Source organism: Syngnathus acus, chromosome 6 (genome assembly GCF_901709675.1).
Source record: "Syngnathus acus chromosome 6, fSynAcu1.2, whole genome shotgun sequence".
Classification (NCBI taxonomy): domain Eukaryota; kingdom Metazoa; phylum Chordata; class Actinopteri; order Syngnathiformes; family Syngnathidae; genus Syngnathus; species Syngnathus acus.
The window spans coordinates 7,288,747-7,316,388 of NC_051092.1; the positions used below are offsets into that span (position 1 = coordinate 7,288,747).

At 40.6% G+C, this 27,642-nt stretch overlaps 3 protein-coding genes and 1 long non-coding RNA gene across 9 annotated transcripts; all 4 read right to left on the reverse strand.

Moving 5' to 3' along the window:
- Positions 1-786: 786 nt before the first annotated feature.
- Positions 787-3,723, reverse strand: endouc (endonuclease, polyU-specific C). Its single transcript, XM_037254738.1, has 8 exons — positions 3,579-3,723; positions 3,449-3,502; positions 2,804-2,903; positions 2,611-2,722; positions 2,358-2,479; positions 1,641-1,753; positions 1,290-1,440; positions 787-1,221 (listed from the first exon to the last, which is right to left on the reverse strand). Exons 1-8 carry the CDS (start codon positions 3,587-3,589, stop codon positions 949-951), a joined length of 936 nt encoding a protein of 311 aa, XP_037110633.1. The 5' UTR covers positions 3,590-3,723; the 3' UTR covers positions 787-948.
- Positions 3,724-4,172: 449 nt separating this feature from the next.
- ppfibp1b (PPFIA binding protein 1b) lies at positions 4,173-22,079 on the reverse strand. 6 transcript variants are annotated; one of them, XM_037254598.1, is made up of 28 exons: positions 21,908-22,079; positions 16,249-16,332; positions 15,945-16,150; positions 15,210-15,299; positions 15,030-15,143; positions 14,799-14,930; positions 14,475-14,567; positions 13,198-13,290; positions 11,886-12,003; positions 11,691-11,723; positions 10,473-10,534; positions 10,287-10,371; positions 9,981-10,102; positions 9,660-9,757; positions 9,411-9,471; positions 9,136-9,307; positions 8,805-8,837; positions 8,108-8,249; positions 7,867-7,998; positions 7,594-7,744; positions 7,386-7,497; positions 7,223-7,311; positions 6,607-6,729; positions 6,401-6,526; positions 6,140-6,328; positions 5,252-5,416; positions 5,102-5,167; positions 4,173-5,028 (listed from the first exon to the last, which is right to left on the reverse strand). In XM_037254598.1, exons 2-28 carry the CDS (start codon positions 16,310-16,312, stop codon positions 4,945-4,947), a joined length of 2,955 nt encoding a protein of 984 aa, XP_037110493.1. In that variant the 5' UTR covers positions 16,313-16,332; positions 21,908-22,079; the 3' UTR covers positions 4,173-4,944. The 6 variants fall into 6 exon arrangements, with proteins under 6 accessions (XP_037110493.1, XP_037110496.1, XP_037110495.1 ...); XM_037254601.1 differs by lacking the exon at positions 13,198-13,290; XM_037254600.1 differs by lacking the exon at positions 11,691-11,723.
- A 204-nt stretch (positions 22,080-22,283) lies between these two features.
- Positions 22,284-24,160, reverse strand: si:ch211-245j22.3 (uncharacterized protein LOC563798 homolog). Its single transcript, XM_037254646.1, has 4 exons — positions 24,037-24,160; positions 23,817-23,966; positions 23,640-23,745; positions 22,284-23,308 (listed from the first exon to the last, which is right to left on the reverse strand). Exons 1-4 carry the CDS (start codon positions 24,088-24,090, stop codon positions 23,178-23,180), a joined length of 441 nt encoding a protein of 146 aa, XP_037110541.1. The 5' UTR covers positions 24,091-24,160; the 3' UTR covers positions 22,284-23,177.
- Positions 24,161-25,543: 1,383 nt separating this feature from the next.
- Positions 25,544-27,518, reverse strand: LOC119124819. Its single transcript, XR_005098340.1, has 2 exons — positions 27,470-27,518; positions 25,544-27,400 (listed from the first exon to the last, which is right to left on the reverse strand). It is a non-coding gene; the product is annotated as an uncharacterized LOC119124819 (long non-coding RNA).
- Between the last annotated feature and the right edge of the window lie 124 nt (positions 27,519-27,642).

The window sequence follows — 27,642 nt, forward strand, 5'->3', positions numbered from 1 at the left end:
CCTTTTATAGTTGTAATAGTGTTGCTAAAACAATTAAAATGACACAGTATGGATATGTACATACATATACACATTATGTATACGAGCATATGCCGCCTTTTGGCAATTTTGAAAGAAATACCCGACGTTAAATGTTGCGACTTACCAATGGTGCATTCACCAAAACGCCATCTATTTTCTGTGGCTCTTTATCAGGATTTCAAGGAGCTGCAGTCTAGCATAGCTGATTTAAGGTAAAAGAAGGACTTCTTGGACACCCTAACTGTTTGCCCAGTCTACCATAGAACACATTTCCGGAAAACCATTCACACTTTTACCGTGTCACTGAATGGGGATTGAAGCACACGGATCGGCTGGAGCAGGGCGACCAAATGCAGCTTAGACCAGCGTTTACTGAAGGGAACTGACATGACTTAACAAAACAATAACTAGACTGACTGACCGGAACGTGAGACAAGAAAACAACAGGACATGGAGACATCAAGACATAACGACGACGACAACACAATGATCCGACCGGAAGTGACACGCAGACAGGACTTAAATACGAGACAGGTAACGAGATGTAGGTGACTGTGATTAGTACATAATTTGTGAGTTGACACAGGAAGGGAGGGGCGAGTACACAGACGGACAGAAACCATGACAACCTAGACACATATAGTAACACGGCTGGGGACGAGACGTGACAAAATGAATCACTAAGCAGCAAGTGATGTTCACAAAAATGTGGTGTTACTGTGAATGAACTGAAAATATAAGCAAGAAAAGAAAAGCCTACATGCATGTTTGATTGCTCAACCTTTAATGGTTAAATCAGTATTATAACACATTACATTTCAGTCTATTTATTTTTATTATTGTTCGGCCTGGTCTCCCGAGAAGAGCTATACCATCTCAGTGGGACACTGTAGAGTAAAGTAAAGCTGAATTAAAATCAGAAGATCATTACGCCTGCTGCCTAATGTGTCTACTGTTGCTGCTGAGAAGTCTGGGGTAGGCGGTGCCGAGGGAGCGTCCGTGTCGGACGACCATCAGCTCCATTTGACACTGGTCGATGTTGACCAGTACTGTGGTGCTTCTCTCCGTGTTCATGAGGAAGATAACGGTGAAGAGGGCCATCTCGAACTCGGGGCTGGTGCCGATGAAGGAGCTGCCCACGGGTTTGAGGACGCTGTGCCAGCTGAACTGGAGGCTCATGACATGGTCGTCCTCGTCGGGCTAAGAGGGATGCGAGCGTTTGGTCACGTGACGGCCATAGCGACGAGAGACAGACTATTGTGACGTACCAAGTCGTGCTGTCTAGCCTTGTAGCCTTTGTAGTCCAACAGACTGCCCTTTTCTTGCATGTAGAACTGGATCCAGTTATGGAAGCCTGTGATTTCACTGCTAGATTTGATCTCTCCAACAAACACATGCTCAAAGCCGCAGGAGTCAGGCCTGCAAAAATGATTCCAAACATGAGTTGTAAATTCCAAATATTTTGGGTGTCCCTTTAATTTTTTTGTTTTTTTTAGCCAGGCAACATAGTAGACAGCTACAGGGTTTAATGACATCTCGACATACCTTAGTTTACTCCATATAAAGCATCCAAATTCACTCTCTGTCTCAAAATATGCACGAGGTCATTATGCTCTTACCCAGTGTTCCTCTGTCTGTGGTAGAGGTGAAACCAGATCAGGAGCAGCTGATTCTTAAAGTGTCTCAAGTTAGATGAAGACTGTCCTTTACTCACCAGATATCTGTGAGTGTGCTGCAAATAAATAAATAAATAAATAAATAAATAAATACATTTACATAAGTTACATAAGTTACATAAATACATACATACACACATACATACATACATACATAAATCTCGACTGAGATGGGCTTCAGTTAAATCGAGACCCTAATGAAAACAAGCGCTATTACATAACAAGAAAAAAAAGACAGCGATAGTCAGCCCCCTCCCACAAATTCTTCAAGCACTGGTACGAGTCCAGTTTGCATTGAGGCCGAGAGAACGAAGCATTCCACATCTGCACACAGATGTTCCACATGTTTACTGTTCTGTGTGTGTGAAGGAATGTTTCCAGTGAAAAGCTGAGACAGCTGCAGCCTCACCCAAGAAGCCATTCAAGAGGGCCAAAAAGAACATTCTGTAATATTTGTTGCATGAATTTAGCCATTTCCTCCAAAATTGTTTTATTATTAATGCTGATTACATACTATCTAATTTGAACTTTTTTCTTTTTTAACCTAATCTAAAATTGACCTGCCTGGTCCATTTTAAAAACCAAATGTGGCCCTTGATCACAAAACTCAGCCCTGATAGGAAGTCATGGACAGACCATCCAACCATATATGAACCGTACCTTCATGACTTCTGTCTCTAGGATGGCGTCCAGGAACCGGCTGGTCTCTACCCGCTCCACGGCGGTGACTCGCTCAGCCACGCCGGTGGACCTCTCGTAGTTATCCAGCAACCTCAAAAGCCCTGAAGGGCCATTGATACAGTAGAATTAGACATTTACGCCCACATGGACCCCAGTTTCCTTTCACAAACTAGAATCAATATCATCGCTCACACTTTTGACCCAATATGATGGTATCAAAGTGGTCACTAACTGGAGATGGTGGTGGTGTTCCTCATCTTGACTTCATTGACGTTGGAGAAAAGCGGCAAAGAAGCATGATCAAGTACAATCTGACTTCCAGGGCTCACGAACTCTGCTCGGCCCTTGCACAAACAAAAAGAAATATGTATTTGTAATCAACATGAAAAAAAAGACACACCAAAATCACAGTGGATTCTACATACTTGAACAGAGACGGTGTAATCTACACCAGGCGTCATTCGATTCGTATCCAGTCTCCAGAGCTCGTTGAAAAGGTTGGAAAGTTCTTGGTTTAATACCGGTCTGTCATGGGAATATTCAGCAGTATTATATTGTTTTGCAAACATGTACAACAAAATGGTAAAGTTAGCAAGTACAAATAGGTTGTTACTGTGATCAAGTCGTTATTTCAGGTATTAGTGCTTTACTTGAGTATTTCTTTTCTTTTCATGATTTTCTACTTTTAAGTCAAGTTATCCATACATTCTACTTGTTAGTTTGCCAAAATACAACTGTCGAGGCCTATGACATGATGTATAACAGACAAACAAACAAACAAACAAACAAACAAACAAACAAACAAACAAACAGTAACGTATTTGTTACTAGTATTAGCACTAGTGGTATTAAAAGAAGTGACATATTTCGTGTGAAGTTTTCCTTTTTTTTCCCCCTCCATTTTCAAAACAGGTAGTGTATTTTGACGTTTAAAAATATACTCTCTTGTTGAAACAGTACATTTCAATCTGTACTTGATTACTTTTTTAAAGTGCTTTATTCTAACACAAATCTCTGGGGGCGAATTCTACTTAAGTGTCACTTCTGACAAAATAATTGCAGTACAGTACCTGGATGCATTCAGTCCACTGAGGAAGACTCCAAAGAGGAAGGCTACACATATCCTGATAAAAAAAAAAAACATAAGAATTATCTCCCCTTTAAAAGGTGCATGAAAAAAATCGAGACCAAAATACAAACCTCCAAGTCATGATGCTTTTTTCCTCGTACTTCACTTCTGGAACGTACAGCGAACACCCAAGACTGTGCAGGGGTCTGGGGTCGTGTCCGAGCGGACAATTTTGCAAGTTATACCAATACGCATGCGCATAGCAAAAAAAAAAAAAAGAAAAAGCTTACTAGAAATACATATGCTGGCCACCAGAGGGGGTTGTCCCTCATTAACAAAAACAACTAATTGAACGCTCAAAGAAATATTTTAACAGTTGAAATACCCATATTACTCTTTTTTTTTTTTTTTTTTTTTACTTGAGTTAAAAGCTACACTAGACTTAGAATCTCGGTTCAGGCTTTTTTGAGTGGCATTCCCATGTTCTCCTGTGCTTGCATAGGTTTTGTGCAGGCATTCCAGTTGAATGTAGAGTCCAGTTAATTGAAAACTTTACATTGTACATAGATGTGAGTGTGACTGATGTATTGTCCATACAGATTCGTGCCTTGCAATTGGCTGACAATCCGGCTAGTTTCACCTACAGTTCACCCACAACCCGGAGGACAAACACTTCAATACGTCTAAACAAAAAAAGAAATCTCAAACCCCACAGAGGCACAAACCACTGTGATTTAAATTACTTTATTGATCTTTGAATTAAAAGTAGCATGAAGTTATTCATGTTCTCTGTCAGGTCAGTGGATGCATTATATGGCTACTACTGAATATGACAGCTACTTTAAGCAGAAAAGGTAATAAAACAATTTCGATTAGCCAACAATGGAAGTAAGAACTAAAGTGGAGAAAAAAAAAAAAGAAATGTAACAATTCTTAATAGTAATGTGTTAGCCCAAAAGGTTGTACTGTTTCATGTATTGATGCAAATGCATGCAGTATATTATTGTTGAAATGTTCAGTGTAATATAAAATATACGACAACTTACTTTTAACTAGAAAGGTACTTTTTTTTGTAGAAAAGATAGCAGCTGTCATTTAGAAATATAACTTTATCTCCCCTTGTCAATAACATTGGGTTGTCACCCACTCAACACTAAGTAGGTCATTTAAAAGAAATGACATCTTAAAATGGCATAATCTCTTCTCAACTTTGAGTTTGATAACAACCCCCCATAAACATGCCAGCACATAACTTAGTAGAAAATATTTCCAGAAACCAGCTGGCAGGCAGTGGCGTTGTCCTCAATGTCCTCCCCCTTCTTTTGGCAGTAAAGGAGACACAACGAAACGACTAACATGAGCTTGATGAAGAAGGATATGGCTCATCATTGAATGGAACACTAACAAAAAACTGCTGAGCTAAGAGAGCATGCGGGTGGAAATTCTCTGTTGTTTTTTTCATTCACATCAAGACCAGGTCACATGGTGCCGTCAATCTCATGCAGTGGAGTCGTCATCCGTCACGCTGTGATTTGGGGAGTTGGACAAGCCCTTGAAGAATTCGTCTTCTTTCAACATGCTCTGCAAATGGAGAAGATCATATCAATTCAGAGTCTGATCCAAGTCCACTGTCAACATTCTTGAGCGTTTGTACCGTTAGGTTCTGGATTCCCTCTGAGAAAGCGCCAATTTGTCTGACAGTTCCCTCTGAGTCGTCCATCTGTTTTACGGAGAGCACAAGTGTCACATAAACATGTAGTAACTGAACAGGTTTGTTTGAAAGATAGAAGCGGTCCAAGCTCACATGGTCCAGTCGATCGAGGTCGTCCTCATAGATCTGGAGCTCAAAGCCTTTTTGGAAGCTTCGACCCTTCGGCATCTCCACGTCCATGGGACACACGTACTCCTCGTTTTCCTCCTGCCTTTTCTTCCTCAGACTGCCGAAGTTCCCAAACGACAGCTTCTTCGGCTGGTGTGGTAATTAAAACGAGGGACGGTTATAACGGCGTCCTTCACAGACTTTGACAAACTAACCGAGATTGTTAATTCCTCGGTGATTACATTCCTAATCTGGCACTGATGCAGATGTGCCAAGGACAAAATTACCACAGGGTCACAAAGTGTGGTAAATGCCCTTAAAGGGCTAATCTCCCTGAGTCACAAGTGTTTGAACACGTAACAAGAATATTGGCGTTTTGCCTGGGTTCATAAAAGGTTGCAAAAGTTTTCAAACCGTTTTTCTTGTCTTCTGTCTTTTCTTGTTCAAAGTTCTTTTGCGACAAGAAAAACGGTTGTCGACTATTAACTCTGTCAGCAAAGGTCTTTGCGACCGTTTGCAACCTTAAACGGACCCTGAAGAAAAAAAAAACATTCAGGCTGTGCGCAAATCCTCACTAACAGGGCAAGATCGAAAGCCTAAACATGATTTGAAAAAAGTTGCTCATTTTAAACAAGACTGTGTTCCATTCTGTTCCTCATTATAGCAGACATTTACAACTCAACTTTACGCGAGTCCCCGGTGAAGAAGGCCCAGCCCACTAGTGGTGTCACCATTAACCATGTTTGTCTTAACAAGTGACCATTAAACACAGATTTGCCCAACGAGCACATAACAAGCCTGAAGAAGCACCAGTTGCCAACCAATGGAGAAAATAACCATCAGAAAAAATGCTTACTATAGAAGTGATGTTACCTTGACCTTGGTGGTGGCAGTCAGCAGAGTGTAATCTGGGTTTTCCAGACACTCCTGCTTGAGCTGCTGAGCCTCTGAACCAACAAGCAGGTTGAAATGTGTAGCCAAGTGGCGACGCAGCAGCGTCTTGTTAGGGGGGATGTTCAACAGCAGCGCCATGGTCTCCACGTTAAACCTTGGCTCCAGCACCTTTAAGAAAAACAAAGGCTCTCCAATTCAAGTGATGCGTGCACACTAAATCAATTCAGCACAGCGACTCACCATCAAGCCTCCGTGCACGCCGCTGCCTCTCAGGTTGGGAGCGTATTCGGCCAGATCGGCGGAGCGCAGCCACTCCATGACCCTGTGGTTAGTCCACTGGGAAATCTCTGCTGGGGAAATATTGTTCTGCGGACCCAAGGAAGAAATCAGAATGAAAATGTTGAAGAGTGAACGTGAAGCAGCATCCGCGTCTACTGGGCAGGCACCTCATCAGACGGTCTGCGGCGCAAGCAGTTGGGCTCATAGTTGTTGAGTCGCAGCACTTGGATGGCTCTTTTGATACTGAGGTGGTGCAGGACGCTTCCCACTTTCATAGAAAGCAGGTCATCCTGAAGGAAAAACACACTAATGATTAACAACAATAAATGATTCTCAAAATACCATTGAAAAAACAAGTGAGCAGAAAGAACGTGCTCGAGTAGCATTTTTTTGCAAAGTTTATAATTATCATAGCATATATTCTGTTATACAAACCTATATCAATACAGTAAGTATACATACCTTTTGGTTTACAATATCTAACTAAATGGAAACGGTTAATCTTGCAGCCATTGTTGCCCAAATGCACGAGTGATGCGAACCGCTCTCATCAAATGAACCAATAAATGAACCTTTCAGGTATTGAAAAGAGTGAAATGAGGCGACATTCATAAACTGCTAGCAGCTTAAACATTCCATCTTGAAACAACAGAAAAAATGATTCTCTCCTGGAAGAAAACGATACAAAACGCATTTCTTAATGAAAAACAACATTTTTTTGTTTGACAGGGGACTCGACCAGCGAGAAGACGAATAAAGGCGCCCACTATCAAAAACACTCACCACAGTCATGTAGTGCAGCATGCGGCCATCTACCCGTCCCTCATCAAACTGGGTCTTATACTGTGGCAGCCCAATGTCATCCAGCCACCCTGAGGAGACGAGCAGAACGAATCAGTGAAATTGGGATTTTCCAAGCATAGCCCAGAGAACAGCTGCGACTTACTGGTCACCCAGTTGTAGTCCAGCTTTCCCTTGTTGTCCTCTTCCTCCGAGCCCAAAGCCTGCAGAGCCAGCTGCAGCTTCTTCCGGTGTAGCGGGTGTTTGATGCCCAGCTCCTGGCGTGGCGAGAGTGATTCGACATGTTTTAACCATTTGTTATGACTTTTAATAGGTTGAAAGGCAACCTCTGTTCTAATTTCTCTCTCTCTTACCCTTTCCAGGTCGTGTTGGGACGCATGGAGTAACGTCTGTCCAGAAGAGACCCACACATGTGCCATGTTCACGTAAAGACCAAGACCTTGCTCTTGCAGCCACTCACACACTTGGTCCTTGGACCAGCGTGCGAAGGGAGCGTCCACATCACTAAGAAAGTCCCAAAGCAGCTTGTTAGAATCAAACTGAATAAGGCAACAACATGTATTTTGTCAAGAGGCTTCAGAATAAGAAAGCTCGATTGCGAACGTGATTACGAATCAAACGCTTACTTGTTGACTCGCTGGAAATCACGAGACCAACCCAGTCTAGGTCCAGCTGTGGCTCGGACTCCCCCCCTCTTAAAATCTCCAACCGGCGGGTTGTCATCCAGGGTAAACGTTGTGGACTGGCTTCTCTTAAGCCTTAAAATAAGAGATGATTTGCCTTTTGAACATAAGCAAGTCTGAATCTTGAACATGACAGCATTTAAAGGTCAACGTCGTGTCATAATAATAATAATAATCCACTCACCTGCCAAATAGCTTCTTAATTCCTTTAGACTTCTTCTTTCCCTCTGGTGTGGTGGAGAGCGTGTGAGTGCTGTCACTGTTAGGCGACCTTTGCGGCATTCCAGCCAAATCTAGGTGATCGGTGCCTTGGTGTTCAGTGTCAGCTGTGCAGACAAAATGGACACAAAACATTACTGGCATGATGAGAATCCGATTGCGCGTCTTTGCGGAGCCAGAAAGCAGCCGGACGGACAGGTGACGACTCCTATGGAGACGTGGCGTTCAAAAGCAGAACTGTTTACATGCGGAATGGTGCATGCAGACTAAAACATTCAACAAAAAAAAAAAAAATTCATGCTCTTTTTTTTTTTTCTTCCACTAAATGAGGCAGAGCTAAGAGGTTTGGTTGCAAATGGAGAAACGTGGCAGGTTCGTTCAGATGCGTGATCCTTTCGGTTGGATACACATTTGTGTTTGGGGGTGGCTGTGGAGCGAAAAAAGAAATGCATGCAGGCACGCAGGCAGGCATATCAGCATACACAACACCACTGTTATGTCTCAGACAGCCAAAGTGTGACTAATGACGAGAGTTTTGCCGTTAGGACACTGCAGCTGCTAAAACGTGAGCCGAGCGATGAGTTGAGAAAAAGGCGGCGTTATACAACAACAAAAGTAGTTTCTTCAGTCCTTCCTGTAACGACCGCTGGGCTATACTGTACCTAGCATAGGCGCGCTTGCACTGCGGTTGCGATCTTCATGTGTCACATAAACACACAAAACATCACAGGTGCCCAACAGAAAGAAAAAAAAAACAAGACAGACAAAATTCATGATTGAAAACCCAAACGATTGAAAAGGAATTGACTTCTAAATAGGAATTCACATACAAAGGTCACACAACACCATACAAGCAGACTTGCATAATCAAATGAGAACCACAGTTTGCAGCAAATGATGGCCTTGTGCGGTTTATCCCATGGGTGTGTCTGTGTTCTAAAAAAGCTCCATGGCGGAAGAGAAAACTACATTTTCAGTCCCCTTAGCGCGTACCAAGATTCTGGGAGACTCCGGTCTTTTTGCCGCCACGCAACTTGAAGAAGCCCTTCCCAAAAGATGAGCGGGCCTTTTTGGACCCGAAGCTGTCGTCCTCCGTGGTGATGAGCGAGGCTGCGGTAGAACTCGGTGGTGGCTTCTCACCCGTTTGAATGTCTTCGCGTGTGTTCTGGATTGGAACACACATTTGGAATGTCACAATGTAGTTTGTCGGGACCATAGTAAACAAAGGACCGTCGACCAATTATTCTTTTCAGCAAAGTAAATCTTACCTTCTCATTTTTGCTTCTTTCAACATGTTGATGGCTGACAGACTGACTTGTATCTTGGCTGCTGTAATGATGAGATCAGAATTGCAGGGTTTGAGTTGAGCTTTGCGAGTTTGTCTGCAAATTTGGGTGTCGACAGACGCACGCAATACATGGGGAAAATGAAATGTAGAAAAATCCCTCTTGGTTGCCGGCATAACTCAAAGCCTACAAGAAATATCTTTTTCTTTTGATATTTTTCAAAGGATGTACCTATCTACATCTGTAGCTGCAGACTCTGCGGCTTGGTCAGGATCGGAAGTGCTGGACGAGGGTGAACCATCTTCACACAGTCCATTGAGGATCTCCAGCTGCACAGAAGATGAAGACAAGATAAACACAAGACACACACAGAACCCAAAGTAGTGTACACTGGTTAGACCAACTTCCTTTCAAGGACTCTTCCCGCATTAAGTACACGCAGAGAACTGACATAAGAAATGATTCAGTTAATTGGATGTCAACATGTCAGCTGAAGGTGCGACATGCGTGTGTGTGACAGTGTTTTAAATTTGTCACATGGTGCTGGCAAACCTCATCTGCGTTCTTTTGCTCATCACCATCTGTAAGCTGGTTTGTGTCTCCAGACAAATGGCTTGACGACAGGCATGAAGCATCAGCGTGAGACACCGCGTTCACGTTCCCATTAGGATTCTCTGGAAATCAATGAAAACAAATACGACGAGAAGACCAAATGAGATTACACAATAATGTGCTTGTTTGCTAACAATAACCCCATCACACACTATTGTCTCCAAACATAAGACAATAATCAATAGAAAGCACTGTCAGTATTTTTCAGACATTATTAGAAGTAATCAATTAAAAGACTGATCCAACCTTTTTTTCCTTGCACTGACATCACCATTTCTTGAACTTTCTTGTACCTCTGCAAGGACTGCTTTAGTTCCTCAATCTTAAGGTCCTGCAAACAAGAGTCTTGGTTCAACTAACGCGAGGAGTAAAGGGCCAAACCGTGACATGTATTCTCGGAAGACAAATGAAAGCGATTGCTGGCAACTGTACCTTCTGTTCATTGGCTTCCATCAACGATTCAACTGCTTTCTTCATTCGCTGTACTTCGAAGTCTAGTGAGTAACAAGAGTTATTAGATGTGTGAAAGTTAGCTGGGCAAGCAGAAATAACACAGAGTTTGCAATTATACAACCTCAAATCTACCAAAAAAAAACATTTTGTGTTTTTTTTTTTAGGTTTATTTTTGTACACATATCAGGAGGCTGGCTGTTTCCAGAATACTGGGCTCTGTGGAAAGTTGAGGGGAAGGGCAATTTGCACAAGCAACACGATGGCATCGCAAGGATCTTACCTGGGTTATGGAGAAAAGGAACTGTAGCTGCGGTCCTCTTTATTTTTATATATATTTTTAACCTGTTTGCTCAACTCTGTAAATGCAATATTTTTGGAAGTACGTTCAAATCTGTATCCTATTGGAAAATATTAAGTTATTATGCTCAAGTGATTAAAACAGAAATGAAAACAAATGTTGATCAACTCAGGAAATACTTTTAAATATGACTAATAATACTTTGAATATTTTTGGAAGCACCTTCAAATCTGTATTCTATTGGAAAATATTAAGTTATTATGCTCAAGTGACTAAAATATAGAAATTAAAACAAATGTCGATCAGCAGATGAATTCCAATTATTGTTTTCTGCATGCGATTAAATGGGCGAGCGTCAGTGGCAGACGAGTTACAGTGTTGAATGAACACATGAAAGATCAGTGAAGAAAAGGAACAAATATGGACACGTTCAAACAATGTCGCACACCGCTGAGCACGACAGCAACGGTGGTTAGCGGGCCGCACATTGGTCACTGGTGTGAGCAAGAAATGTTTACAGGAGTTCCAGCGGAGTGGAAGGGGGGGGGGGGGGGGGGGGGGGGTCAGGGTTACTGGGGTTGAGGCAGAGGGATGAGTGGACAGCCTGAAAGGTTACAAACACATTTCATTCCTCATTCTGGTCAAAAACACAAAGCAAACCGGCCTTGTCGCTTCTGCAGCTTAGATGTTAAAAACAGTGGATAATGTTGGTTTGCTTCGGTTTTAAATCCTTAGAAACAACAAAGTTTGTGGGCGTTTGCCATGTTCTCAGGGCACCTATTAGCGCTCTGATGGGCAAACACAGTAATGGACAAGCAGAGTTCACATGGCTCATGCTCGTTCATGCAAACAGGAGTTGAGATGGGTGCAATAATGAACAGAAGCATAAACCCTCTTACGTTTCTCTTTCAGCCTCTTTCTAAGAGTTTCATCTGGATGAGAGAATAAAAAGGAACAACATGGGGAAAACAAAACACAATCTGCAGTCAGTCGTGACTTCTATCAAAGAGGGACCCCATTGCCTCGGCGATTCAATGACCTGACGTAAGTTAACGTCATGCGTGCTCACATTCAGACTAAATCATGTGTCCCACCTCTCTCTGCAGGATCTGAACTGTTTGAGGCCATGGCTTTGAAGCCCGCCTCATCCTGTAGTTTGCCCTTCTCTCCGTCTTTGCCCTCCAACTGCCTTCTCAGCATGACAAGCTCCTCCTGTCAAACGCAGGAGACATGTGATGACATATTCTTCTCAAAGACACCCTGCCTAACCTCACACCAAAGCACAACACAAAAAGATTCACAGATGCTGAGGTGGCCAACGGGCAAGCAGACCACACCTAGGGTGTCTCTCATCAATCTTATTTGCAAACCTCTTTCCTCCTTGATGCTTTGGCCACGTTCCGCTACATATTTTTATTCCAACATATTATTGGGACTCTCAAGTGTTTAAAGAAGGAATCAACCCCAACAAATTTCCTTGTAATATTATGTTCTGAGCAGCCAAACTAGTCAAAATACAGTGTTCGGGTTCATGTTTTTTTTTTTTTTTTTTGGAATATGAAAATAAATGGGCAAAATCCACCAGTTTTTTTTTTTTTTTTTATCATCTCAGGGGGCGGCCATTTTGCCACCCACTGTCAACTGAAAATGACATCACAGTTGCCAGTTCTCAGGTCACATCCAATCACAGCTCGACAGTTTTCTGAAGCTGAGTCATAATAGGTTGTGACTTGAGACAGGGCAACTGTGATGTCATTTTTAGTCGACAGGAAGTGGCAAAATGGCCAATGAAATTTGTTGCTTAAGTCTTATTCCACAAATGTAATCGTTTTCAGAATGTCGTGTTTAGACTAGTGGGGGCACATATTACCTATTACTGTAAAGAAAATTTATGGCTGACTTCCTGCATCGAGGATCAAGGAGGTTCCACCGAGGCAAGACATCTCATAAGTTATCACATTTCTCCCTTCTGGGAGGATTTCCTCAACTTCTTGATTGATTGTCTGGGTGGGAGGATGACCTTATGACTTCAGAGAAGCTTGCAAGTAAGAAAAAGAGAGACACCCCTGCTCTGGAAGTAATGTGTGTGGGGTGGGTGCAGTAAGCACTGAGTGGAGTCAGCTAAAAGAGGATAAAAATACAGCACACGTTATAAACAAATATTAGGAGTAGGAAGCAAGCATGTAAAAAAAATGAATGCGAGGGAGGGTTTAGCTTTCTTTAATTGGTGTCTGTAGTCTTCATTTCTAATGGTACTTTTTGGTTAAAACAAAGCTTAAAAAAGGTATGCAAGGCAACTGAATCTCTTTGGCATCCTTAAAAAAAAAACAGAGGTGGAGCTGAAGGAAGGGAGAGGCCAAACCAATAATCATACAGCAGACAACAGTGATCTTGTAAAAGGCCGACCTTCAGAGCCTGCAGTTTGTGCTCCTTCCTCTGTTTCTCATACTGCATCTGGCCCATTTTGATTTTCTGGCTAGAAAGCTTGGCCATTAAAGACTAGCAGTAGGGAGGAAGAACCGACACAATGAGAGAAAATGTGCAAGAATGTTAAAGTAAAAGTGACACACTTTCCAGACAGTGGTATTGGGACACACACACCTTCGGGTGTAGCACACGATCAGGTGTTTAAGCTAAACCCCTGAAAATTATTTCTTCTTCTGACTTTGTAAGAATAATACGGGGAAGACCTAGCATGACTTGGCATACCGAGTAAATCACGTTTGAAGAACGTCTGAGCCCATTGTAGCAGCAAAAGCCAACTCCGCAAGTTTAGCGACTTTCAGTCCCAGTACCTTTGTCCATATCAGGGATGGGCATTACAAAGCAATACATTGATTTTGGATTATTAAATGTTGTTAGAATTTCATTGATACACCAACTCAACTTGGTTTTGTCAAAGTATTGTTGTAGCTCGTATAAATATGGAGGCATATTTTGGCCAAATGGGTGATAAAGGAAATGGGAAGTTTTCAGTAGCAAATTTTGAGCATCTTTGCTTAATGGTTTGGTTTTAATTGCATGAAACAAACATTTGCTGGAATAATGATTTGCTATTTGAATTAATATGAGGAAATATGTTTAAATGCCCAAACAATACACTGTATTGTTGTACTATACTTGAATTAGTAATTGCATAAAGCGCACAAAAAAAAAACAATGATGTGTGATGGTCTAAACATCAACTATCTTTACACAAGCAATTGTTTCTACACCTAAATCTCGATTTTACACGGACTTTGGGGTACAGAATTTGGGAATTGCGTTAACCACAAAAGCGCGTAGTATAGAAAGGCATGATTTAGTTGTATTGGGTACACCCCAATTCTAGCCATATAGAAACATAGAAGTTACTTGTTAAAGCCTTATACTGTATTTCAGTTCGGAACATATAAAATAAATAAAATTTAAAGCATTTAGGTGGTGTTACGATTTGTAACGGTTGTGCACATTGCTCAGTGATCTAGGTAGTGCAAGATTATTTGTATACTTCTTTCTGGAACACAAAAGAAAAAACTGTTGTTTAATCTCATCATTTGAAGTGATGGATTACAGTTTGCCTTTGACGAGGTTTTACTGGACATTGACCACAGAGAATAAAGAAAAGGTGGAGAATAAAGCTTCAAGCCAGAAAAAGAACTGCTATTTTTAAAAACAATGTGAGTTTCAGTATAACAGCTCACCTTTGTTGTTTTCAGTTTCTTTTCATACTGTTGCTTTTCGCTCTCCATTTCCGTCAACCTGTACCGCAGTTCATTAATCTCCAGAATTAAATCCTGAAAGAGAAAACTTCAATAAAGTGATTCTTTTAAGGACTGCGAATAAGAGACAGAAATGCAGACACACATTTTTCAGCTAGATGATCATTTCCCAGATCAAATGGCATTAAGCTCCAACAAGCTCAAATTGCAGTGTAAAAAATGCCAATAATGTAAATGTAAATAATGTAAAGAAGAGTGACTAGGAAAATACGTGACACAAAGACTGTGTAGCATTTGCCTGCATACCTCACTGTCCCGAAATCGTTCATCAAAGTCCAGTCTGTCTTTCTGTATGGAATTCAGTTTCAACTTTAGATTGGACAATTCAGTTACCAGCTCCAGTTTTTGGGTCTCAAGCGCTGTTCGGCACATAAGTTCCTGTCATGAAAAAATGTCCGTATTGGCAAAAATGGCAGATGACAATGGTAGAGGAAAACAACCACGATCAATACTTGTGACTGTCTAAAGCTGACTGACCTGTTGTAGCATTTCCTCAGTGGCGTTGAGCTTCTCTCTGTGTTCATCCAAGCACAAGTCGAGGTCCCGAATCTTTTCTCCCTGAGCGTCCACCTGGTCCGTTAGCACGCTGACCTGTGTGCAAGACGACATCAGTCTCCTTCGAAAATCATTTTGTGTGTCTGTGCCCCCTGGCCTTACCTGAAGCACCAGGGACTCCTTATCACTCTCGATTCGAGTAAGCCTTTCCTGATAGTGGTCCCCGGCTCCCACAGAGAGGTGCCCGTTGGACTACGATGACAGGACACAGCATGGATAAGTCAAAGTTCACTGTAGAGGGATATTAATTGGGAATGCTCGAACAATATGAAATGTTTTGTTCCTCCATGGCAGAAGGGAAGGCTCATGGTTAGACTGCCAACACAGGGTGAATTACATCATGACACAAAATCTGTGGCGTCTAGCTGGCAGTGGGCCATCCATTTCCCAAACCCAATTTTGGTCCCACAGGATCAGCATTTTTTCTTCTGACAAAAGACAACAGTTCACGCATTCCAAAGGAAATCCACAAACAAGGCAGTCATGTTTCCACTTAGCAAACAATTTTGTTGTCGCCTCTACCAATTGATGCCTGCTTTTCTGGATTAAGCAACGTTAGCAGCAATAAAATGCAAACGTGCAGAATTAAGCCAGAGAAAGCAAATAAAGAAACCCAAACAAGCATCCATATTGCCATCAAATTCCAACACAATACCATATGTTGCCTGTTTGTCTTTAGCAAGGGGTACAATAACACAAACACATCATTAAAATGCCTCTAAAATGAATGTATGGCATCATGCAGCACATAAGCCATTTGACATGAAATAATCATTTTATGGGGCGAAGAATAAGCTACTGTGACGAACATTCTACGCATGAATTGGAGGCACTCACCATACGACCTTGGAGCCACTCGACAAGACTTTCAGCTGTGGAGTCGGGGATCTGGCAGCGAAGACTGGTCCGTCCATCATTATCCAGCAACTCCAGAATGCCTCTGAGGTCTTCCAAAAGGTGAAGAGCTCGTAAATTGCCCATGAAAGGAGAGCTGGGTGACTGACAGTCATACAACCCATTGGAGTAGTCAAGAGCCTTGGACCCTAAAAAGAAATAACAGAATATGGGAGTGATAATAATAATAAATAAAATAGTAATAAAGCAGACCTCGTTGGCCTTCTGATTATGTACAGACACAAACCTGCTATAATGCCATCCATCTGCTCAAGAGCAGCTGCCAACATGTCGCTGGCATCCGCCATCATCTTCAGACGCTACAAAAAAACTGGAAAGAGACAATAACAATTTGTGAATGGAAAAACTAGAAGGAATGTGTTTATGGATATTTGAAATTGGAACTATTAAGTGAATTGACTCTTTTGCTAGGTGGGAGGAAATACAACAGCGTGTTTTTTCTGTCAAGTATGGAAGAGGTTCAAGTTCACTGGACCTAAATATGACAGCACTACCAAATGAAGACAAAATACAAATTCAGAAAACTTGAGTCCTGAATAAACTTTGACTATGACAAAAGGATTCAATATTGATTGTAACAAGATAAAATGCTTGGGCATAAAATTAACTTTGATCAGAAAAAAAATCTGGTCAATGAAGCCCTTGTGAATATCAGTGAGACAATTTGCCAAGAATTTCGGCTCAATGACTTTCCGCTTAAATGAGTCTAGTACTTTGTTTGCGAGTGAAGTCAAGATGCATTTCGGGATCCCAGTATTGGAAAATAGGCAAGATGTGGATTCTTTTCTCCTGGTTAATCAAAAGGTATTACGATCACGCAAGGACAAGTACTAGTAATACGGATTTCTAACCTTAAAGGAAAAGTTGCAGTCATTTAATCCTCAAAATGCCTCTGACACATACAAACTCTCTTTTTTTAAACGGCTGCCTCACATCCTGGGAGTGGCCAACATTGGACACATTTTTAAACTTGATGCAAACCACCCACAGCACTGTTATTTTAGCATTCCTGTGGGCAAATTTTCCACTTCGTGTAAACTAAGCAGCCACTGAAACATACAAAATATGAGCGTTGAGAGAACAGACAAGCCCGCAAAGTCACTACTATGCTTAAGTCATTGTGATTTTCAGTATCTAGGGAATCTTGTTTTATCTACACGACATTTAACTTTACACAGAACACATCTGTTTTATTCTGCTTTTTTATTTATGAAAAGAAAAAGTATCTAAACATCTCTGTTCATGTGAGACAACAAAATGTGAAAAAAGTCACTTGAAAATAGACTAAAGTAGTCATTTGTATTTTTGGTCTGCCCACATTCAGGTTAAAAACCTGCCTCAATGACACGTCAGCCTGCTGATGTCAGCAAGAGATGACAACCCGACTTGGCTCATTTGTTTTCTGGGTTTGGTCAAGTGACATTCGCAATCTGAGCCCTTAGGCATTGTGATGTCACTTTCGGTTGATCGAAAGTGGCGATACAAGGTACATATAAATGTTAGTCTGGTTACTGTCCCTTCAAGCCTCTCCTGCAAGACGTAGAAGGTAATATATGGCACCACTGTGCGCGACTTCAGAAGCACCAGTAACAGGGAGTCATTTCTCAGTTTTCCCAGAGTGGTTTCTCAGAACCAGTCGGTTCCCAATTAGATTTTTTGAATCTGGACTGAATCAGAATGAATTTATATTTGTGCATTCTATGCCCTGGCAACTTGGAATAATGTCCTGTTTTTCCACAAAAGGATGGAAATTAAACTTGTTTAAAAAAAAAAAAAAATTTATGGTTTAATCCACAAAATAATCCAAAGATTAAGCGGTTATTAAAACAAGAAGAGAACAACTTTTGAACACACCATAGGTGTAAATGTGATATGTTTTAAGCATCACGAAAACATAACAAGGCAAGAAAAAGCATATTTACTTCTGCCTTCTAGCAAAAATTCTTCCAATACAAGACCAGACACGCTGCTCAGATAAGTGTGATCCATGCGTGTGTCACCACTAAATTAGTGTTATGACCATGCATGTAGTCGTCATGAGCAGTGCAGGGACCTAGGCTCAAAGAAAGCTTGATTACAAGGAAGCCCAATATGTCTTTAGATCTCGGAACAGTTTCATCCTCAAGAAAAGCTGGAACACAACTAATTTGCCCAATTGTCAGTGTGTCTTGAGGAAATACAATCTGAAGCCTTAACACAACGTAGTGAGTAAGGTCAAATGGAATCCTTTCTTGTACACAGATTCATACATATCTTAAATATTTTTGATTTTTTTTTTTTTTAACCAAGTAGCCTTGAGGAGGAGATGTTGTGTAACTCTGTCTATATGTAAATATCCCATCTGTGCAACACATCCATCAAAAGAGACATCTCTCAAAGCGTCAGTCCCCAAAACAAAGTCTTACTGTCTGACCCTCTCAGAGTAGCACCCAGGGCAGGCACAAAGATAGCCATTGTTGCTGCTGGGCTAGCAGGGTGTTTTGACTAAAGAAAAGAAAGAGGGGGAAAAAATGCAGCGGTACATTACACAAGATATGTGGGGGAAAGAAAAAAAAAAAAAACACCTGCCCTCAAACACTGAACCAGAGCGCTTCCAAACCCCGAGTCTTGCCCTAAGGTGAAAAAATCCGTACAATTAAGGAAGACAAGCAGAGAATAAAAAAACTGGTGCGAGAGTAGACCACAACAATGACTGTTTCAATCCATCAGCGCAAATCCCTCCAGGCGGTGAGAAGAGACACACTCAAGACAGCGCAAGTATTCCAGCAATCCAAAGGACAACAATCTTCTATTCCTCAGCCCCTGACTGACCTTGTCTGCACTGCCTCTGTATCAAGGAGAAACGATGATTTTAGGGAGTCTCGTCTAAAAGAAGCCATTCAACTCACTTTCACAGCTAGTGATGAGACACTGAAAATAAAGTTTTGTGCAGAGTTTGGAGTAAATCATTTTTAAATTGTGGTCAAAGAGCTAAATCCACTTGAGGTTGGAAAAAGTGCACCAATAAGAACTCAGATTATTGAACTTGTGACATACTTAAAGGACAGGCTAGGCTATTTTTAAGTGACCCGTTCAGTAGGTGCAGTTGTCCAATAATCTCTAAGCTGTTAGTTTGATCCCCACCACCTTGACTTCGAGCAAGATATAGCAGTGCCCTTATTTACTCTTGATGGACATTATACAATGTGAAGTGAAAGGTTAACGTAGTGCATAACGGGGATTCTGAATGCATCAACGTCGTGTTCATAAACAGTACATCGTATGATTTTATTCCATCCCTTCATCAGACACCAATGCTGTCTTGCAAAAAAAAAAAAAAAGAAGCGAGATGCAAACTGTGTACTTGCAGTCTACTTGTGGCAGCCGCTAAACAGCAGTCGCCTGCTCTCGGAATAACCTGCAGCTATTTACAACTTAAGCAAGTAGATTGCATCATCATTCATTTTACACAGCAAATCAACAAATGATGTGTGAGTGAGAGATGGATGTAGCGATGTATTATATATATAAAAAAAAGAAAGAACAGAATAAGGCACCCATCTTCTGCAAGTCTACTGGCAAAAAGGAAATGGATCATGGTGTGATTCGGAATACCATGTGATTAAAAATGTCTCCCGTCTGTACGTTTGCCAAACATCTTAGCAACCGGGTGTTTACTTTGGAGAGTAGGCCGCATTCCTTACATTTGAACTAAGTGTACTCCTCTTGACTTATTTCGGTATTTATTTGACTTTGTGTTTAAATCTTGGCACCAGGCGTCCCACATCAGTGGCTGTGATGCATATGTTGAGACGCAAAATAAAAAAATAACGTTTTATTTTAAAGAGCCAGTGCAGTGAATGTTTTGATTTCCCAGTGTATGACGCATTGAAATGTCTCGCTGCCATCTTTCTCCTAAGGATATCCCATCACCCGATCACAAATTTGCTGGGTCGATGACTACAGCATGTGTCACAAATATAATGCACTTACATCATCACTTGAAGGAAATGGTTTGTGATAAAAGTTTGCTTGCATCTCTGCTGACAATATAGTAATGTGTGGTCTCTCTGAGACACCATAATACACATGCTCATCGTGTTAATTCACCACTGAATGGCAAAACAAATTCTACACACTGTCCCTTTAATGTTAGAGGAGCAACATACATTTTCAAATGTAAAATAACATTTAAAAAATGTCAAAACTAATATACCAACATGCTGAAATGAAATACTCGTTATTTATTTCCCAAAGTCACAGAGCCACTGCAGAAAGATCGAAGAGTCACATGTGGCCGGAGGTTTTCAACATCTGCTCTTAAGGCTGGAGCCTACCCCGATTAACTTCAAGCAAAAGTAGCCACTCTTTCACAGTGCACTATGCTCACATTCACACCATCGTTGTGTAGGAACTGAAACTGCACAGAAAACACGTTATCCTGTGTATGCAATGAATACACACTACTCAGAAACAAGTTAAGGATATTGTGCTTTGGGTGCAATTTCATGATGAACATAAAACGCTTGATCTTTTCTAAACTTTTGACGCACGCGTCCAATTTGTTCAGTGTTTCAGTACATTGTGCACTCGTTCTTTAACAAGGAATTGGACCGCAAAATTCTCAAGAGGTTTTTGAGCCATGAACTGACCAATATATTTTCACTTAAGTCCACTTCTGCGCCTTTCAAGCCTCTCTGTATCTGTTTTAACCTGTTGATTACATTGGGGACACTCTGAGCTCAGTCTCCCCTTCATTCTGAGAACCTCCCGACAAGCCTCACAATAGTGAAATGATGATTAGGTGTCAAAATATGAACTATATGATCAAGAGGACTGTTTGAAAACCAATTGGAATTGAACCAAGTCATCTTTTGGTGACAAGCTCCTTGGCAAAAACAACTTGAGTAGAAAATACAGAAACACAGAATAGGTTGCACATGTGCATTTGAAAGTTGAGGTCAAATTCAGTTCACCTGTAAAGGACACAATGTGTTACAGGTTAATCCTGAAATTTCACCCTAAAGCCAAATATCTCCAACCTGTACGCGAGTAGTGAGGATAAGCGGCATAGAAAATGGATAGACAGCTACGCCCAACCTCGGAAATTATTACACATTTCCTCACAAATCTGAAAAATAAATAACTTATTCGAGAAAAGTCCTGAATAAATGTTTCCCCATGGTCATGACCTCCACTCACGATGTGCTGTCGATCTAAAGGAGCTAGAATTAGAATCACAGTGGTTTGTTGACATTGTCATTGGAGCAGCTCATTTTCAGACGATTGATATTGTCCAGGGCAATACCGATTGTTATCGCAGGATAATAACTGGAATGAGCCGATGATCAAATGTCAGTGTTTTACAAAAGCGCAAACTCTTTGCTTGTGGAATAGGTAAACACTCAAGGAAATCTCTCCAGACTGCCTCTCTTCGTTCTCAAACAGATGACCTGATATGTGCTAAAGACAGAGGCAGTCATTACCAAGACCGCGGTGGCAGCATTTAAAACCACACTACAAAGAAATACATACTAACAGACGTCGTTCGTGATCTGTATTACATGTGAAATTGCTTTCAATTTAAAATGTTAGGTTATGCAATACACGGGGAGTTCATGGGAAATTGTGACAAAAAAAAGAAATGGATGAAATGTAAATTGCATTCAATGAACTCTTTCTTTTGGGTTACAGCGATGGCACCGTTACAATCTCGGCTTTGTGGATAGTTGTGGAAAAATAGGAATTCTAGTGGTGCAACTATGTGGAAACGTGGACAAGAAGCTACGCAGTGCGAGCCACGACAGCGAATTATTCCAACTAAAGCGCAGATTTCTTTCTCTCTTTTTTAACACAAAAGTTTAGTGGGTACCTGAAATCATCGCCAAGGGGACAAAGTCACTCACCAAGACACAGGGCGAAATATTTCACCGTTGACGCTGGTCTAAAAGCTTTACTAAAACCTCAAAGTGTCGAGTGGCTTGTTCGTAAACTTCTCCGTGTCCACCAGTGCAGCCGTGGGTCCACATCGCTACGCCATGATGGTCCCGTCACAAGACTGCTGGAAAAGCGGTGACGTCACAGCCGGAGTCCTGAGCGCAGATTGAGGAGTGGTTTAACGTGGGGGCGTGGCCGTCTGAATTCCTGAAACATTCACGTACAGTCCCAAAAGGAGGAAATACTGGATAGAGAAATAAGAAACTGGTAATCTGAGATGATCATTTGTTTGATAACGTTTATTTTTTTTCAACAAAAACAAAAAATAAACTATCATACAATTTGATTCGTACAGCTCAGCCATCAACGGTATTTTTTATGTGCTGTTGTACTTTTCAGAGCATATAGTATTTACTTGTATATTTAGTTTGGTGCAACTCTAGTCAGGTACCTGAAATACTCATTTTAAAAAAATATTGCAGAATGAAACCTGAACAAGGTTGCGTTCGAGTTTTTGCTTGAGTACATTCTTCTATCTGTGTAGGCTTCTATGCTCACTGCCAGACTTTGATTACAACTGTACCTCATAGCTCCCACTCTGCGCTTGTATACTTGGTGCAAAAACAAATCCATGTTTGGACGGTGCATCCCACTAGGTATCCCACCCATCCATCCATCCATCCATCCATCCATCCATCCATCCATCCATCCATCCATCCATTTTCTGAATCACTTCTCCTTACAATGTTGCAGGTGTGCTGAAGTCTATCTTAGCTGACTTCTGGGAGTAGGTGGGGGACACCCTGAACTGAGTGCTAGCCAATTGCAGGGCACACATAGACAGACCATCCACAGACATGCTCAGACCTATGGGCAATATGTAGGCACGCGGGAGAACATGCAAAGGCAACATGCAAACCGTGCCGCCCACGTTGCATCCCATTTTTACAAAACATTATCTGCACACAATGCTATAATGCATAAGATTAGCTACTATATTATTATTGTTGGATCATCTCTTCAAACAAGCAAACAAATAATAAATATTATAAATATACATTATCCAAAATCTTAATACATATGCAAACCACCATCAACACAGAAATGTAACACAGGCATCACTGTCTCAGCTGTCTCATTTATAGCTTTATAAGCTGAATAATGTGAAAGAAACTTATTTCTAGAGATTTCGATCAAGAAGTTTGAATCAAGAATTGACAAAAAAAGTTTCAATCAATCCTAGACTCCCATTGCCAAGTCCCTCTTCGGGGGCCTCTCTACCCTCACGGTGCAGGGATCACATTCCAGCATCTTTCTGATCCAGTCATCATCCAACGCTCCCTCTATGAACTCCTCCACACTGATGATGGCTACAGGCAAAACAAGGACGGGCAAAGATGACACCAAAACAAGCAGATAACAGGATATACCAATGTTTGCAAATGTTTTCTTGCAAACGTAACAAGAGAGTGTGAAAGTGTGGAGGCCCTCTTAGTTCCAGCTGATGAAAAGTCAGAATTGAATATTTTTCAACGCACCTATCTGGCCACCCAACTTATTTCATTTGAGTTGCGCAGGTTATAAAATGGTGGGAAACGTTTTGAAAGGATTTACGTGGCATTTCAACGAGAAGGGGTTTGTAGACTTTACAGTATATCCACTCTAGGCACAGTAAAAAGATTGGAAAATAAATGTTCTCACCATTTTTGTCTTTGTCTAATCTCAAAAATAGCTGGTCAGTGCATTCTTCAGCTGTTAGGGAGTTTGGTTCATTTAAATCCACTGCTTCATTCATTTTATAAACAGCCTGGGAACATATGGAGAACACAAACTAGGTGATGTCAGGAATGACGCGTCAAACATAAACAGAAAACACACCTGCATAATGCCCAGCATCTCCTCCCTTATGATGGCACCATCTCCATCTTTGTCAAATAGCTTGAAGGACCAACGAAGCCTCTCCACTGCCGAGCCTTCAACGAGCATACTGATGGCCATGACGTACTCCCTGAAATCTACTAACCCATCCTGGAACAATAGGTGCTCTTTTTTTACGACAGCTTTGTGCTCACGATTGTATTCAGTGTACATTTCTTACCTCATTTTTGTCCAGCGTGCGGAATATCTCTTCTGCATACTCAGCTGACTGCATGCCCACTGTTACATTACAGAAATGCCTTTGAAACTCGTGGAGAGTAATGAGTCCACTTGGGCATTCATGAATAAACATTCTGCCGCAAGACAAGGAAGATACATTTCCATTTAGGGGTAGAACAGTTTTCATTATTTGTCATGTAATGTTGACGTTTTAAAAAAATAACATCACAATCTAAAAAATGATGTAATAAAACATGTGTTTAGGTTTTAGAACCACTGTAATTTTTTCAGCTAAGAGATATGTATTGATTTGCAGGATTAAAATCGATTACATAAAAATTTGGCCAGAGTGTGAATAAGTTTAACTTTGGAATTGTTTGACATGAAGCAAGGAAATTCTATACAATAAATTGGATGTCAAATTAATGAGGGGAAACACGTCCAAGATTAATGCAGGCAGATTACGTGTGCTGGAAATCTTGACTAAATCCTGCAGATGAGTGCTCAGATATAAGTCAAATGATTTTGAACCACTTTTTCCCTAAAATGACTCACATTCATGTCTTCAGATAGTTTGATTTCCTCTTAAATAATTAAATCAACTTAAAATGTTACAAAAGATTTTAGTCATAAGGGAAGTGCTGCATTTTGTTAAGCGAAAAAAAGGCAAGCTGGTGGTAACACACTTTCTTGCACTCTTAAATTCCTAATCATGTTATATACATACATTCAAAAGCACAAATGAAATAGACATTACCTGGACCATTCGTAGAGCTCAGTAATATTCTTTTCTTTCCAGTGAGACATGCTTGCAGCCTGCCCCATTCTGTGGAGCAATCAATCTGAGTTGAGCCTTCACTTCTACACAACAAACAAATCCCAGCTTAGCATTGCCTTACGAGAGTGCATCTGAAATGTATTCAAAGCTGATCACCCCAGTGGGTACGGTCAGACTTTTTAGAGATAGGATGGAGAAAAAAAAAATCCTTACCACTATTCCAAACTGGCCAGATTTGTGGAGTGTACGACTACATACTTGTCCTCTGGATAGATGAATAAATACATTTGCATGCCCCAATTTGAAGGTTTATATTTGCAAACAAACAAACAAACAAACAAAACAGTATCGTTTCCTTTCAAAAGTTCAAAGTCCAGACGTCTGCATGTTCTCCTCGTGCAAGCATGGCTTTTCTCCGGGTACTCTGTTTCCTCCTACATTCCAAAAACATGCTTGGTAGGTGAATTGAGCACTCTAAATTCTTTGTAGATTTGATTGTGAGTGTGAATGTTTGTTTGTCTCTGTGTGCTCTGCAATTGGATAGCAACCAGTTCAGGGTGTACGCTGCCTGGTACCCAGAGACCGCAGGGATAGGCTCTGGCATGCCCGTGACCCCCGTGGGGGCAAGCGGTACGGAAAATGGATGGATGGAACTTCAAAGTAGAGCTGCATCTCGTGATTATTTTAATAATTGATTAATTTTGCAATTATTTGACAAATATATCTGATACACAATGTTATAATTTACGCTTTATTGAAAATGCATTATCTCACATTCACAGTGTAGAAAAATGCGTAAATGTTTTATGATTCAGTCACAGATTTGGATGGAACAAGCCAGAAAATAGGTAAAAACTTGTATTTCAACGTATAAACAAAAAATTCAACACAAAGATGATCATGGATACATGGGGGACTACAAAAATCTGAGAATATACGTATACTACTGATAAGGTGAAATTCTGAGGAATTGGACTATTAAAAAAAGCTAACGATTAATTGATTGAAATTTGATACAAAAAATTATTCATTTGCTCATTGATTAGTTGACGATAAATTGTTGCAACTCTCGTTCAAAGCTTAGAATACTTCTAGTAGTAGTTATACATTGAACTTTGCATCTAATTGACAGTTTCTGAGAAAAAAAATGCACATGGGGTCATGTTGGCCCAACATGACCCCATTGGCATTTTAATTAACTCGAGTTAATTAAACTACCATTTATTAACAAGACTGCCTGGTGAGACATGCCACACTTGTTAATTGTAGCAGCAATATGCCATAGACAAATACAGTACGGGCTTCCTCTTGAGCCAAACATGAAAGAGTAATTAAACTCTGAGTGGCTGAAAACAGTACACCATGTTTTACAAATGTCAAATTTAAGCTTAAACGTCCTGTGCATGGGTAGTCAGGTGTATGAATGCTCACACGCACCAGTCAATCATGGCATCATATAAAGAGCCATGCGACAGGAAAGAGAAAAGAAAAACATAAACTCAAAACACGATATCCGAGCGAACAAAATCTATGAGGTAAAACATGAACCCTTCCTGGACGGCGGCGTCTCACTCACAAAAGAAGCTGAAGTGGAGCGTGACAAGAATGGGAAAATGTAGAGCTACAACAACCCACAAAATGTGTAGAAACTAACGAGCTTAACTAGCATCGGCGGAAAAACTGCCCTGCTCTCCAGGTAGTTAATGGTCAGGTAGTTAATAGCAAAGCTGCGATCACGGCGTCTGCTTTATTCAAATCATGACATGTCAACACAGTGTCAAGTCAAATGCAGCTCTGTATTTAAACATCATACAAGTAGCCCTATTTTCAGTTAGCTGAGATGTCACACGTGAAAATAAAACAGATCGGCTTATTGCATGTTAAAGTGGAAATGTCCAAAGGCACTTTGGACAGAAGCAGGAGTGTCCACGGGTTTAGAGCCTTAATCTGTGGGCCCCTTGTATTTCGAGCATACGACACATAATTATTCATCAATCATAAATAAGTAATAATAAAACCTGCAACAGTCCCAAAAGGATAGCAGTAGGAACAATGGCAGTAAGGATACATGGAATTATAATATATAGCTCGGCTGGTACTCAGTCTTTGGGCGTGTTGGTTTCGGTGACTGAATTGTATACAAACACTATGGGTGAATTTCTAAGAAACAGTGGCTTGCAAAAGTATTAGATAGTATATAAAAGCCCCCTTGAACCTTTTGCCAAATCTCAGGTTTTAACAGATATGTATATTACATATACAAGATATTACATATATATATATATCTTTGCTGCAGGTGACATTGTGTCTAAGGAGGAGGAATACTAGTTAACCAGTCTGTGGGAGGCAGAATTGTTAATGGTTGGCAGGGGATCAAATACTTATTTCCCTGGATGAAATGCAAATCTATTTATATCCTTTATATAATGTGGTTTTCTGCATTTTCTTTTCTATATGCTGTCTCTCATTGTTAAAAGAAAACCCTACCTTTAAAATTATAGACTGTTCACTTCTTTGTCAGAGGGCAAACTCACAAAATTAGTTAGAGATCAAATACGTATTTCCTCCACTCTATCTATCTATCTATCTATATTATATATGTACATTTATTTACATATATATGTACATATATATATATAAATATATATACACACACATATCTATATATACATACATATATTTTATATATACTTATATATCTATATATACATATCTATATTTACATATATATGTATATATATATATACACACACACACATATATGTATATACACATATATATATATACATATATATTTATACACACATTAATACATACACACAATCAAGC

Bases quoted from the DNA above. Each gene is read 5' to 3' on its own strand.
- endouc (XM_037254738.1), bottom strand. The intron at 2,904-3,448 runs GTACTGTACTGC...TTCCCATGACAG, and splicing joins AGTGGACTGAATGCATCCAG to ACCGGTATTAAACCAAGAAC. The intron at 1,441-1,640 runs GTAAGAGCATAA...TCATTTTTGCAG, and splicing joins CACAGACAGAGGAACACTGG to GCCTGACTCCTGCGGCTTTG.
- ppfibp1b (XM_037254598.1), bottom strand. From the start codon at position 16,312: ATGATGGCGGATGCCAGCGACATGTTGGCAGCTGCTCTTGAGCAGATG. The intron at 9,758-9,980 runs GTTTGCCAGCAC...TCTTCTGTGCAG, and splicing joins AGCAAAAGAACGCAGATGAG to CTGGAGATCCTCAATGGACT. The intron at 6,329-6,400 runs GTGAGTCGCTGT...TTTTTCTTAAAG, and splicing joins GCGTGCACGGAGGCTTGATG to GTGCTGGAGCCAAGGTTTAA.
- si:ch211-245j22.3 (XM_037254646.1), bottom strand. From the start codon at position 24,090: ATGCAGTCAGCTGAGTATGCAGAAGAGATATTCCGCACGCTGGACAAA. The intron at 23,967-24,036 runs GTAAGAAATGTA...CTATTGTTCCAG, and splicing joins GCACGCTGGACAAAAATGAG to GATGGGTTAGTAGATTTCAG. The intron at 23,309-23,639 runs GTGAGAACATTT...TTTTGCCTGTAG, and splicing joins ATTAGACAAAGACAAAAATG to CCATCATCAGTGTGGAGGAG.